This window comes from Sander vitreus, chromosome 23 (genome assembly GCF_031162955.1).
Source record: "Sander vitreus isolate 19-12246 chromosome 23, sanVit1, whole genome shotgun sequence".
Lineage (NCBI taxonomy): Eukaryota > Metazoa > Chordata > Actinopteri > Perciformes > Percidae > Sander > Sander vitreus.
The window spans coordinates 1,745,001-1,757,774 of NC_135877.1; the positions used below are offsets into that span (position 1 = coordinate 1,745,001).

At 40.7% G+C, this 12,774-nt stretch overlaps 2 protein-coding genes across 3 annotated transcripts in view; both read right to left on the reverse strand.

Moving 5' to 3' along the window:
* Positions 1–3,412, reverse strand: part of cnot4b (CCR4-NOT transcription complex, subunit 4b) — a 29,209-nt gene extending 25,797 nt beyond the window's left edge. For both annotated transcript variants that reach the window (XM_078281433.1, XM_078281434.1), the window contains exon 1: positions 3,165–3,412. The gene's annotated coding sequence lies outside the window, so the exon portion shown is untranslated. The remainder of the gene's footprint in view (positions 1–3,164) is intronic.
* Positions 3,413–9,299: 5,887 nt separating this feature from the next.
* On the reverse strand, positions 9,300–12,527 carry LOC144512329 (toll-like receptor 1). Its single transcript, XM_078243012.1, has 2 exons — positions 12,461–12,527; positions 9,300–12,325 (listed from the first exon to the last, which is right to left on the reverse strand). Exons 1-2 carry the CDS (start codon positions 12,472–12,474, stop codon positions 9,859–9,861), a joined length of 2,481 nt encoding a protein of 826 aa, XP_078099138.1. The 5' UTR covers positions 12,475–12,527; the 3' UTR covers positions 9,300–9,858.
* Positions 12,528–12,774: the final 247 nt, after the last annotated feature.

A 12,774-nucleotide genomic window follows, 5' to 3' on the forward strand; every position in this document is an offset into this window, starting at 1 on the left:
TGGTGCATCCCTAGTGTAGAGTTACAGTAATAATGCTATCATAGCTACGTCATAAGCACAGCTGCCTCAAGGCTGGGTACATTTGAAAATTGTCAATACTACAGACTAAAGAAAGACTAGTGAGTTTGAGTTTGATTCCCAGTTGTACACCAACAAATTTAGGCCCAGTTTCATAGCATTAGAAATCAGCTGTGTTTTTGGTGTCTGGCTCTTTAGCTGCTCAATGCTCCACTGTGTCTGTGACCGTGCAGCCCCTACATTGATCCATTGTTAATTTCAAAATATTTGTTTTCAGTGCAGCTTCAAATGCACGGAGAAAATGTAGCCTCACTATCCTCAGCAAATTTAGCGTGTTACAAAAGTGACCGCCTATGGTCCCTCCTGCTAGTGGAAACATCCCAAAAGTATCTTGTCTTCTCTAATTTGCAATACTCCTCTTTCAAAAAGGGGAAGGTAGTAACATCTCTCAAGTTGTTTTAATCACTCAGGGTGTTTTCTGCATAGAGAAAGTTTTGGTGCCCACCAAAGAGGTTTAAGCCAGCGCCAAAGGAAAATCACCAGCACCAAAGCGTCTGGTTTTTAGCAGCCAGCCTCCGTCTCATCCACAGCTGCTATATTTTACACATGCAGCTGACGCTGATAAGCCAAAAGTTAAGAGGCGGCAGCGTCCATGCTGCAGAGAGACTCTGCTGAGCCCTGTACTGTAATAGAATATATTTCAAAACAGAAAACACTACACTTCATAACGTTTGATCTGCATAACACTTTTACATTATTGTACAAATTAGCTACAACAGTCATAGCAGTCACTCCGGATTTCCACTGAATGCAGAACGTCTGCGGACCGGCTCCGCTGCGGATCGGCTGCGTGCTCCGCCGTCCGTCAACACCCTCCAGGTCCAGATTTCTTGCGGCACGGCTACGGCCGTGACTGACAGCTGTAGTCACGAGGACCCGCAAGATCTCGCGAATTCACGTAGAATAGAACCACAAAACCAACACCAGTTTGTTTCCCTCCAGAGGAGTAGAGGGGAAACAACTCTGAGCTGTGTTTTCAAGGAGTAGTGCAGGGAAATATGATCCGCCGTGAGCACGGTGGATTTTATTTTGAAAAATAACCAGATTTTTTATTTTGTTTCTGTGCTCAACTTCCTGTCCCGCGCTACCTGCCGTGTGCTGAAATGCTGCGGAGCTCTCCGGCGTCCGTCGGAGCTGGGACGCTGTCGGAACGCAGCCGTTCTGCAGTCAGTGGAAATACACACATTGACTTTAATGGAAACCTAATGACTCCGTCGACGTTCTGCAGCCGTTACGCATCCAGTGGAAATTGGGTGTCAATGTTTCAACTTAGGAGCATGCCTTGGAATAAAAGTTACCATAATGCCTTGTTCATAAAAATGATTTTTGGAGTCAAGTGTAGTCAGATCCGGGCCAAGGTCCTGGATGTGAAAGCCCCCCTTTCTGCATTATATTCCATTATATTTTTAATTGTTACCTGCCAACAGAATTGTGTGTGTTTTTCTTGACATAAATAAAAGACATTTTCACCATAAATTGGTGCCTAGAAATGTAGCAGAATGCAGGAAATTAAGTCTTTGATGCTCAAAATTTCTTTTTAACTTACTTTACATGCAATTACTTATAATTAATGTGGCCCAAAGGCCCATTCAGAGCCAGTAAAAAAACCCTGTCACTGAAGGGCATTACAATGAAATGAACACATTAAGATGTTTAAAAAGGCACATCGTCAGCCCTGTGATGCCACTGTGTGTCTCTGGGGCTGGCTTGTGGACAGTTAAGGAGGAGGATGAGTCCAATGAGAACAGCGTCAGATGTCAACACAGACCTGAGCCCAGGGGAGACTATTGGCACCATCGCACAGACAACAACAGTCTGCTCATTTCAGAAGTCATCCTGACAACCTTTGGCATCTTAACTTTCCTCACTTAAGACTTCTAGAAGCAGTGGTGTTTGTTTCTGGGAAGACACCGGAAGTTTAACCTTTGCACAACAATTAACAAGACTCCAAGCCAACTATTATCATCAATTACTGATTTTGATCACATCACATCTTATTACCTGTCCCAGACTGTTTTTTTCTTTTCCAGGCTGCATGCTCAGAAAAAGACAGAACCAACATATAACATAGCCTAACTGCCATCATATTGGCCTTCCCACTCCCAACCTATCCCCAACAGCAAAGCCAGCTCCCCAGCGCTGATTGTTATGTGTGGTATTTATATGTTGTGCATGCTGTGTCAGTGGAACAGACTGGAGGGAACTGTGCACTATAGGGTGTCTGGGTTTATTGTATGTATATGTATGTATGTATGTATGTATATTTGATAGGCCCTGTACAGACTGTGGAAACTAATTTCCCCAGTGGACAATAAAGACCATCTATCTAAATATCTATAAATATATATGGTCAAAGTGGCTCTGAAACGGTGGAAATCGACTGAATACGGCAAACAAGTTTGGGGTAACGTTACGTCAACGTTAACGCAAAGTTTGTAAGCCGTACTAGCTAATATATAAATAGTCAAGTAACGCACTTGTCATGGTCACATATTTATAATAAAGTGTGAACGTTATTGGTTTTAGGGTTAGAACCAGCAGCTTTGTTGTCATTCATGTGCTGGGTGAAGTAGCCTAGCTAACGTTAACACTTAAGCGGGGCTCCGCCGGTGCTGATGACGAGCTAAGCTAAGCAGCTAATAAGTTAACCAGCTATGCTAACCGGCTTGGGAGCCAGACTGGAATGCTGCTAGCTAACGTCACTGTCTGTCTTGTACGGGTTTTCTTGTGGCTTGCTGTGTAATACAGTACAACGCTCACTGCGTAATTTGTTGTTATCAAAAGACGCCAGCACTTCCTCTCAAACTAGGGTGTTGTTTATAAGTTGTTGCTTACAAAAGTCTGTCAGGAAGAGGAGTTTACGCGGCCTGCCCTCCGCTGCCGGCAGAGCCTGACATAACTGAAGCAGCAGCCCACCGTGAGGGAAGCTGCCTCGGCCAGCGCCTCTAACAGACCAACAGTAGCTGGACAGCAGCACAAGTCTTTGGCTGAACTACATCACGTCTGTCTTCCGATGAAAATGATGATTCAGTGCGTAGCTCTGTATATAGCATTGACTTCATTGGGACAACTGTTTGGATACTCACCCTGCCTATGTGTTATTGCAGCTTCCTCTCCAGGATGTTGAGGGAGAAGTATGCCTGTGTGGGACAAGGTTACAGCAAGCTTCCGTCACTAGCGGTTGTCGCGGAGCCAACCGGCCTTTCTGTCAGCTTGTAAAGGTGCTGGCTACCTGCTGGCAGCAAAAACCACCATCTAACACGGGAAGGAGGAGAGAACAGGGGTAGCAACAACTAGAATTCAACTCAGTGAGTCGGCGCAAATCGTCTTGGGTGTTACACGCACGGAATTATGGGTATTGTAGTATAGTCTCTTCTAGCGAAGCATCTCCAATTTTACTGTCTATGCTCCAAACCGACTATAAAATTGTTGTTGTAATATCAGTAGGCTACAATCCTCTGCAAAGAATATTGCTTTTGAAGTGTGTAAACAAGATTGATAATAAAATGATAAGATAACTTGAATGTTACACAGATACAGTTCATCCTAAGGATTCACTGTGCCACATGTTTAACATTAAAACATGATTTATAAAATCATGCCAGCAATTACTATTGTAATAGCTTAGTATTCTATGCACTAAAAAGGGCATGTATAAAGGCTTTAGGCCGCCCACACGTTATTGTAGGCCCAGTACATTTTTGTAACTTCATTTTATACAATATAGTAGGGGGTTCGTGCGCAGGGAGCGCTCCGTCTTTCTTTCAGTTAAAGCGTAACTCTCGCCAAAATGCAACCTAGGGTCTTTTTGTGAATGTACCCGAGTCAAACGCTCGTTTAAAAGCATATTTAGGACGGAATCGCCACTTTTAAGATTTACCGTATTTTCGTTTTTGGGTCAAATGGCCTTTTGAATGGGAGAGCTAGGGGCACTTTGATGCTAGCCTCAAAATAGCTATTTTTAAAACACTAAGAAGGCTCGACACAACATGAGACTTTGCTCCAAGTATCACCAGGGGCTCTACTATGGAGTTAAATCAGGGCCAAATGTTTTGTTAATTTGAAAAAAAATATATATAGTTGAAAAACTAAAGCTTGAAATTGAAAAGTTTAAGTTTTGGTTTAAAACTTGAAAATTAAAACCATGTATTCAAACTAAAAATAAGTGTACCAATTCTTCTTTCAGTTTGAATAAAATTTAGATTAAATTCTGGAATTATTTAGAATAAATTAGTAATTTTCATTTTTCACTTTTATATTTGTTTTCAGCTCCACATTTCATGTTTTTAGATTCAAAACTTATTTTTTTACGGCTTCAAAACTTTTTTTTTCAGTTTCAGATCAGTTTTTTTCAGTTTCAGACTTTTGGCCCTGATTTTGTGTAGGGGGCGTGGCTTCAACTCAGAGGGGCGTGGTATTATGAGTGACAGCCTAACAAAGATGGCAGAAGACTCTCCTCAGTCATGTTGCCTTCAGGAAATTGTGTTACTGCGAGAACTATGACTGAATGCTTTCTATCCACCATATACATGTGATTTTTACTAAACAAACTGATGCCAGTAACAAAGTTCCATTTAAAAAACAGTTTTGGACAACACGTGGTACCAATTACACTATAAGAGCAATAAACTGTGCCAGATTGTGCAGTTCAGCAGGAACAATGACTTCTCCCACTTCCACGTACGACTTTGAATGTATACACCACAGTATTGACTCGGCAGTCAGCATGGCGTCCGCTCCGCCAAGGCAACCCTGGCGCCAGCACACAGGTAAGACATGTGAAAGATATTAGCATTTTTGAATAGATACTTTGGGACATTATCCCCGCAGTGGCATTTTTTTGTCATTAACCCATAAAGAGAAAATAGGTGGACAGCTGGACAAAGCTGGAAATGAAGCATCGCAGCCACTGTCGAGTTATGGTCATTCTGACAAACAGAGGTTAACAAAGACACTACACGTTAAAGTCAAAAAACTTGAGCTGGACACTGAAATTAGTGTAAAAACACCAGCTAGTGTGAAGCTAACATTAGTTAATGCTAACTTTAGTGCTAGCGATGCTTCATTTCCAGCTTTGTCCAGCTGTCCACCTATTTTCCCTTTATGGGTTAATGACAAAAAATGCCACTGCGGGGATAATGTCCCAAAGTATCTGTTCAAAAATGCTAATATCTTTTACATGTCTTACCTGTGTGCTGGCGCCAAGGGGGTAAGCTTCTCCTCGGACCGCGAACCTCCTATGGCGCCATTTTGATGCTAATAAGCCATCCCCTCCCGTTAGCATTCCATTGACTGCCATTCATTTTTGCGCCACTTTGACAGAGAATAACTTTACATCTGAAGCGTTTAAAGACTCTATTTGTCCATTATTTATTTCTAAAGAAACACAGCAATGTATAAAAGGCTCCATTACCTTGTAGCTCACGTTATGGCTCCGTAGCAGACGTTTTTGTAAAAATAGGCTAACAATTGTGTCATAACCACGAGACTTACTGTCTCATAGTAGAGGAATTACTGTATAGTACAGGAGAAGCTCGCAGGCAGTTTCGTCTCACATTAGCTGTTTTAATTTTTTTTTAGTAAATGTAATTACTAATGTTAACTATCATTTTAGTGATCAATAATGAGCCTGTGTCTATGTTATCTCCTTACATATACCTACGCTCTCCGTCTCTGCTAGATTGGGAATGATTGAGATTTCTCTTGGCACAGCTACCAGAAGACTTCCAACTTTCAGACAGGTTGCTCACGTCACATTTACGTCTTCAAGCTCAGTTGGAGGCTGCTCAGTAACGCTCAGCCATCACCGGGAAAATGCTTCTAATGGCCTTCACTGGTCTCCGTCCAGAGACACGGGGATCTGTTGGTCCATTCTTATATACTGTCTATGGCTGGCGCCAGGGTTGCCTTGGCGGAGCGGACACCATGCTGACTGCCGCAACATGACTGAGGAGAGTCTTCTGCCTTCTTTGTTAGGCTGTCACTCATAATTCCACGCCCCTCTGAGTTGGACGCAAAATCGGGGCCAAAAGTCTGAAACTGAAAAAAACTGATCTGAAACTGAAAAAAAAAATTTGAAGCCGTAAAAAAAAACAAGTTTTGAATCTGAAAACATGAAATGTGGAACTGAAAATAAATATAAAAGTGAAAAATGAAAATTAATAATTTATTCAAAATAATTCCAGAATTGAATCTAAATTTTATTCAAACTTATTTATAGTTTGAATACATGGTATTTTTTTTCAAGTTTTAGACCAAAACTCAAGCTTTAGTTTTTCAACTATATATATTTTTTTCAAATTAACAAAACATTTGGCCCTGATTTAACTCCATACTCTACACCTTAATGAAAGCATTGACAACATTGTTTGTGTACCCAGAGTTTACTAAAAAGAAAGGTTTTGAACAACTCACGTTAGCTGTTGTTCTTCCGGTCTCCGTCTATCGAGCCAGTCAAACATAGTCGAGGGAGGAGAGTAAAGATGGAAAGCTCCAAAAGCTTAGTTCCATATAAATGCACGGATAATTCGTTGTTTTGTCGTTAGTGAAACACAATATTGACCTTGTAGTTGAAAAAGGAGCCTCATATAGGAATGACATTTCCTCCTATGGAGTCCGTTCATTCGCATTCAGAGATCGCCTATTTTTGACTGGGAAAATGGCGGATAGCGTAAACAACAACTGCTAACGTGAATTGCTTAAAACCTTTCTTTTTAGTAAACTCTGGGTACACAAATAATGTTGTCAATGCTGAGTTCATGTGTAGAGCCCCTGGTGATACTTGGAGCAAAGTCTCATGTTGTGTCGAGCCTTCTTAGTGTTTTAAAAATAGCTATTTTGAGGCTAGCATAAAAGTGCCCCTAGCTCTCCCATTCAAAAGGCCATTTGACCCAAAAACGAAAATACGGTAAATCTTAAAAGTGGCGATTCCGTCCTAAATATGCTTTTAAACGAAAGTTTGACTCAGGTACATTTACAAAAAGACCCTAGGTTGTATTTTGGCGAGAGTTACGCTTTAAAGGGTCCTTGGCTTAAAAAACGTTGAGGACCCCTGCTCTAGTTTGTACGTTGTAGGCTACCTAATGTCTTTGTCAATGATATAGGCCTACTAAATAAATGAGTAAATACATATCATTCATAGCATAAGTAGAACGTGTTTGAGTTGTGAAATAAAACCCTGTCTGGGATGTATTTATGGAAACAGTTGTTCTTAAACATGACTTCTAGGCTAAGTGATCTGTACAATACTACTAAATTATGTATTAACATTTAAATAGACATTAGTTATAACTTAAAAAAAACCTTTATCTTATTAATTTAAGTGCCTTATACAGAAGCTTCAGCTTATATCAAACAAAGTTCCAGGATTTCTATATACCCACTTAAAAATGCCCAATGACGCGCAACAACATACTTTCCATTATATTTTTTGACATAGAATTGTCTGTGTGTATTGTGTTTTTTTACAGTATCTTTGCATAGGCTAAATAAAGGTATTTCCACAGTAAATTGGTTCATAAAAGTATATCAGAATGCAGGAAATGAAGTCTTTGATGCTCAAAATTTCCCTGGTGGAGGGAACCCAGACCCCCCAATATGATATGCCGCCCCCCCAAGTTCCCATTCTGGCCCATATATATATATATATATATATATATATAGTACAGTATACCCACAGTACAGTATACCCACTGCAATACATTAGACTACACCACTGGGTATAATACAGCGCTGGGCCTGTTTAGGTTGAACAGCAACCTCGTAACTGAAAAACACTTCAATGTTAGCCTACAAATCAAGTCTTTAGAATCCATCACTAATTTCATTCTTTATTACAGTCAATTATTTTAGGAATGATTATGCATCATGTACCCCCTGCAGTACTCCAAAGAGAAACACTGGTGTAGAGGCTCATTACCAACTGTAGATGGAGACATTTGCCGTGTCTTAAATTCAAAGAGCCTCTAAGCAGGGAACACAAACACAAGGCCACGAAGCAGAACAAATGACATATTTGTCTGCTGGTAAAAAATACATTTTGAATTATTGAAATAGTTGACGCTGCCGAAATCTGAATATTTCTGTTTGATTATGTTTTCAACCCTCCTGTTGTCGTTTCAACGTTTCTGTATCAGACATATGGGTTTTCTTTCAACCTAATTGTCCAAAACTATAACACGGATGGTTCCATAAAATGCTCTTCACAAGTTAAATGTTCACCACTTTCATTGACTTTTGTTTTGTTGTTTGTTATCCTGAAACTAAACTTATCCATCACCATCCCCTGATCTTAACTATTAGTCAAAATAATGAATGATTTCAGCTTTTTCAACACAACATGTAGATGCAATTTCACATAAATGAGGTTTATTGACAATTAATTTAAAAAAAAAAGAAGTGTAAAACTAGCGGTGCCCCGAAAAAAGCTACAATTTTCTTATTTTTTTTTACTTTGAAAAAAAAATGTTTTTAAAAAACCCGGCACAGCACAAGGGCTAACGTTTCTGTAACCATTTAACTCTAACTGACTGATGCATATTTAACTACATTTTACATCTGCAATATTACTGTAAATATAACAATATGTAATGTTGTACAAGGTATGTTTCTAGTGCATAATGTTTTCTGTGTGGAATAACAACGTGAACAATCTCAGGAATGTCAATAATATCTACATTCACAAGTAGTTTTTATCCACTGTACGTACAATTTTAACTTTATTTATCTTACAGCTGTTTTGTCTTTATATTGTTCTTTTACATTATTTATATATATATTATTTTTTAATATTATTATTTATTTTTCTATTGTATTTCTTCTTATGTTTTTTTTGTAAAACTGACTCTAAGAGCAACACACAAATTCCACTGCACCTGTACAGCCCTGTACCTGTGCAAATGGCAATAAATATATTTTCTATTCTATGCTAATGTTAACCATTTCTGACTATTTTATTTGGGCAAGGTTCGTGAGCAGCTGCTTGGTGTTTAGACAACTTTTAATTATTTAGCTTCTTTTGTTAAGTTAAACAAATTGTTTTTTTATGTAAATGTATGTGCGATCGTCATTGATCCTGGTTAGATTGTGTTCTAAGAGACTGTCATTGTGACTGATGACCATTTTGTGGTTATAATTTTTCAAGTCTATATTAACCCAAAACTCACACGCCACAGTGAAAGTGTTAGTGTTTGTCATAATCACAGTACTTCCTGTTCATTAGATTAGTTGAAATAGACTTTATTGATCCTAAATTGGGAAATGCCAGTGCTACTGCGGCAAAATAAAAACATAAGACACACAGCACACATTACATAATATACAAGAAATAATAAATAGGATAGAATACAACAACAGCTACTCAAAAATAAAGATACAAAAATACAAAGGAAAGAATGCACGTAACGCATACACAAGTGGCTGCTGCTATGCTGAGAGATCCCTTTCAAAGCAAAGCAAACTGTGTGTGTGTGTGTGTGTGTGTGTGTGTCTGTGTGTGTTTGTCTTCCACAGCTCAGCAAGGAAACAGTCTGTGAAAGCACAAAGAGGCATTTTCACACTAAAAGGATACATTGTTATTAGACTGCTGAAGCCTTGTATTAGCCTCAGCTGAACTTTGGAATTGATTCACATTGGTATTGCAGGAAGAGATGTCTTCAGGACCGGTATAAACAGGAGTAACAATTACAGCAACCAAAAACTGTTTGAGTCTACATGCGGGTGTTTTTTATAGATAGATTTAAAAAACAAACAAATGAGAAGCTATCCTTTGAGCTCTTACACTTAGTCTGTAACTAGAGGTGCTGTATCTGAAATGGCCAAAGCCACATCCTTCAGAACCATCGATTTGTCTGCCATGTGCAGCATGGATTTAAGACTTGCCCAGAAAACCTGCTGCTTCCGTTCATCCTTCGGCCACTCCAGGTACGTCTGCTGCCTCAGTAAACTTCTAAGTCTCAGGAACTTTTTGGGCAGAGAGTCAGTCGGAATGGGCTCCAGTAATATGAAGACCAAAGAGTCCTGCTGGACACTGATGACTCTGTGCTGGGCAAAGAAGAGCTCGTAGTTGCACCATTCGCTCTGGACGAAGTGTTTGGAGAGGACAAACACTGTCTTGTAGCTGGACTCCACACAGTTGATGATGTTGTCTATGATCCACTCACCAGGGACGAAGTCACGCTCGTGAATGCAGAGTGAAAACCTGGCACCTTCCAGAGAGGGCACCAGCTGGCTGCCCACCCAGTCAGAGTCCTGATGACTGTAGGAGATGAATGCATGATAACCAAAGGAAAGATTCTTCAACATGTGGGAGCGTTTCCTGCCTCTCCTCTTCACCCTGATCCACACCCAAAACATCTTCATATACCACACTCCGTTGCACTTATAGTTAAGCAGACACATGGCTGCAGATATCATTATTATGACAGGAACAGCAACTGCAGCTTGAAGCCACATCTCACATGACAGTTCGCTGGTTTTGTACTCTGAGAGTGACAGGCCTGCAAAAGATGGCGGGGTCCTGCATGTATAATCTAAGGGCCAGTCCGGGAGCAAGGACTTGTTCAGGGTAGTGACGAACCAATGAGAGTCACATGAGCAGACGAATGGATTGTTTCCAGCTTTGAGGGTCTGAAGTCTGGGAAGTCCTGCTAAGACCTCCCTGGTTACAGATGTGATAGCATTCTGGTCTACGTAGAAACTGAGCAGCGCCGGGGCGCTGAGATCTGCAGGGAGAACCTGGATGCTGTTGAAGCTAAGTTGGAGGTGGGTCAGCTTGGGAAAGCGAGACAGATCCTTCTGCGTTACGGCTGTTATTCCCGTCTTTGACAAGTCGATGCTTTCAAAGTGTGAGGACAGGTATTTAAAGACGCTGTTGCCCAGGTTGTTGTTTCCCAGTCTGAGTTCAGTCAGCTGAGCAGGCCAAGAGCAGTCCCGGTCCAAGTAGATGGAGTTGAAGCTGAGGTCCAGAGACTCTAATGTCTTCATCTGTTGTGTCTGCTCAGAGATAAAGGAAAGACTGCTGAAGCGATTCTTGCTTAAAAACAGTCTCCTGAGTTTGGGGAAGACGGAGGTGTGCGAACACTTGAACCACCAGAAGCCTGCATCCGTTAAGAGGTTATCTGACAGATCCAGCGTCTCCAGCGATGGCAGGACAGAGAAGAGTTTGCAGGGTATAATGTTCATTCCACTCCTGGAGAACTTCAAATAGGTCAGCTTTGAGATGGCCTCTAAGCTCATGTTGATTGTGGGGTATCTGTATTGATAATGATGCACACCGTTGAAGGTAATTGAGCGAAGATTGACTGTGTGATTAATGGTGCGAAACTGAAACCCGTCCGGTGTATCTTCATTATAAGTGATGTTGACGAATGACAAGTCATAAAGGTGGGAGAGCCACACGTTCTTCAAAAACCCCTCCATAAAGGAGCTGTTTATCCAAGTGTTTTCTATGGTGAGAATCCGTATGAATGGCATTGTTCTCAGGTTGTTAAACATTTTGCCGGTCACACTGCACTTGTCTGGAAATAGAGTGATGAATCTCAACAATTTTGCTCTTGTCACATTCAAGTCCACGAGGACGTTCTCGAACATCCTGGAATTACCACAAAAAGATGCGAAAAGTGAAAAAGTTTGAAGGGACTTCAGTTTTGCAAGAGCTCCGGAGTCATACTTTTGCCAGCCAATTCCTGCTCCCAAAACCAGATGATGCAGAGAAACGTTCACCAATGGATCAAAGTCATTGAAGTTGACTGACGGAGCAGCCGTGCTGCCCAGTGACAGCACGTCCAGATTCGTTAGCTTCTGAAATGACGCTGGAATACTATAGTTGGTGTACAGATTGTTGGCCAAATCAAGGATTTTCAGCATTTTCAATGAAATGTCAGGGATGAGAGCTAAGTCATTGTAAGATATATTTAGAACTTTGAGTGCTGGTGTGTGAGTGAACACACTGGGAGAGATGTCCTGCAGGCCACAGTGAGTCACCTTCAGATAACAGAGCCGGGACAGTCCAGAAAACGGAGCTCCGCTCAGTCTTTGGATGGAGTTGTGAGAAATGTCCAAATACTCTGTGTCGTTGGGAAGATTTAAGGGAACAGTTGTCAGATTTTGATGAGAGAGGTCTTTCATTCTCTGCCTCGATGTGACACACAGTTTAAGTAATCCCTGTTCATCTTCTCGTCCAGCCACCCAGTCTGGTTTCATTAGGGACACGATGGCAATGGTCCCAACCAGAGAAGCGACAATTGTGCTAAAACATCCAAAATCAATGAAGAGAAATGAGTCAAAATGAATGATACAAATAGCTGCACATTGACCAAACTTTTTAAATAGCATTATTGCAAAATGGAAAAGTAGTTGTAAGGGAGAAGAATTGGTACAGTACCTGTGTGTGGGCATAGCTTGAAGAGTGTGAGGAGCTGAGGTCTGAACTACGTGCTTTGAGCTCTGACTTTTATCCTCCTGTGAAAGAAATCCATCAACCACTAAAGCTCTGTTCCTCTTTCTGTATATTCCTCTTTTCTCTGCTTTTATTTCTTTCACGTGACTGCAAATTGTGAAAGAGGATGTTTAATTGAGGATTAAGATGTACTGTACTTTTTGATATTAATGAACGTCCGTTACATTCAAGCCATTGCCAAATGAGTTGCTACAAAGCTAATTAACACTATCAGCTCCACACAACTCTCTCTGTGTTTC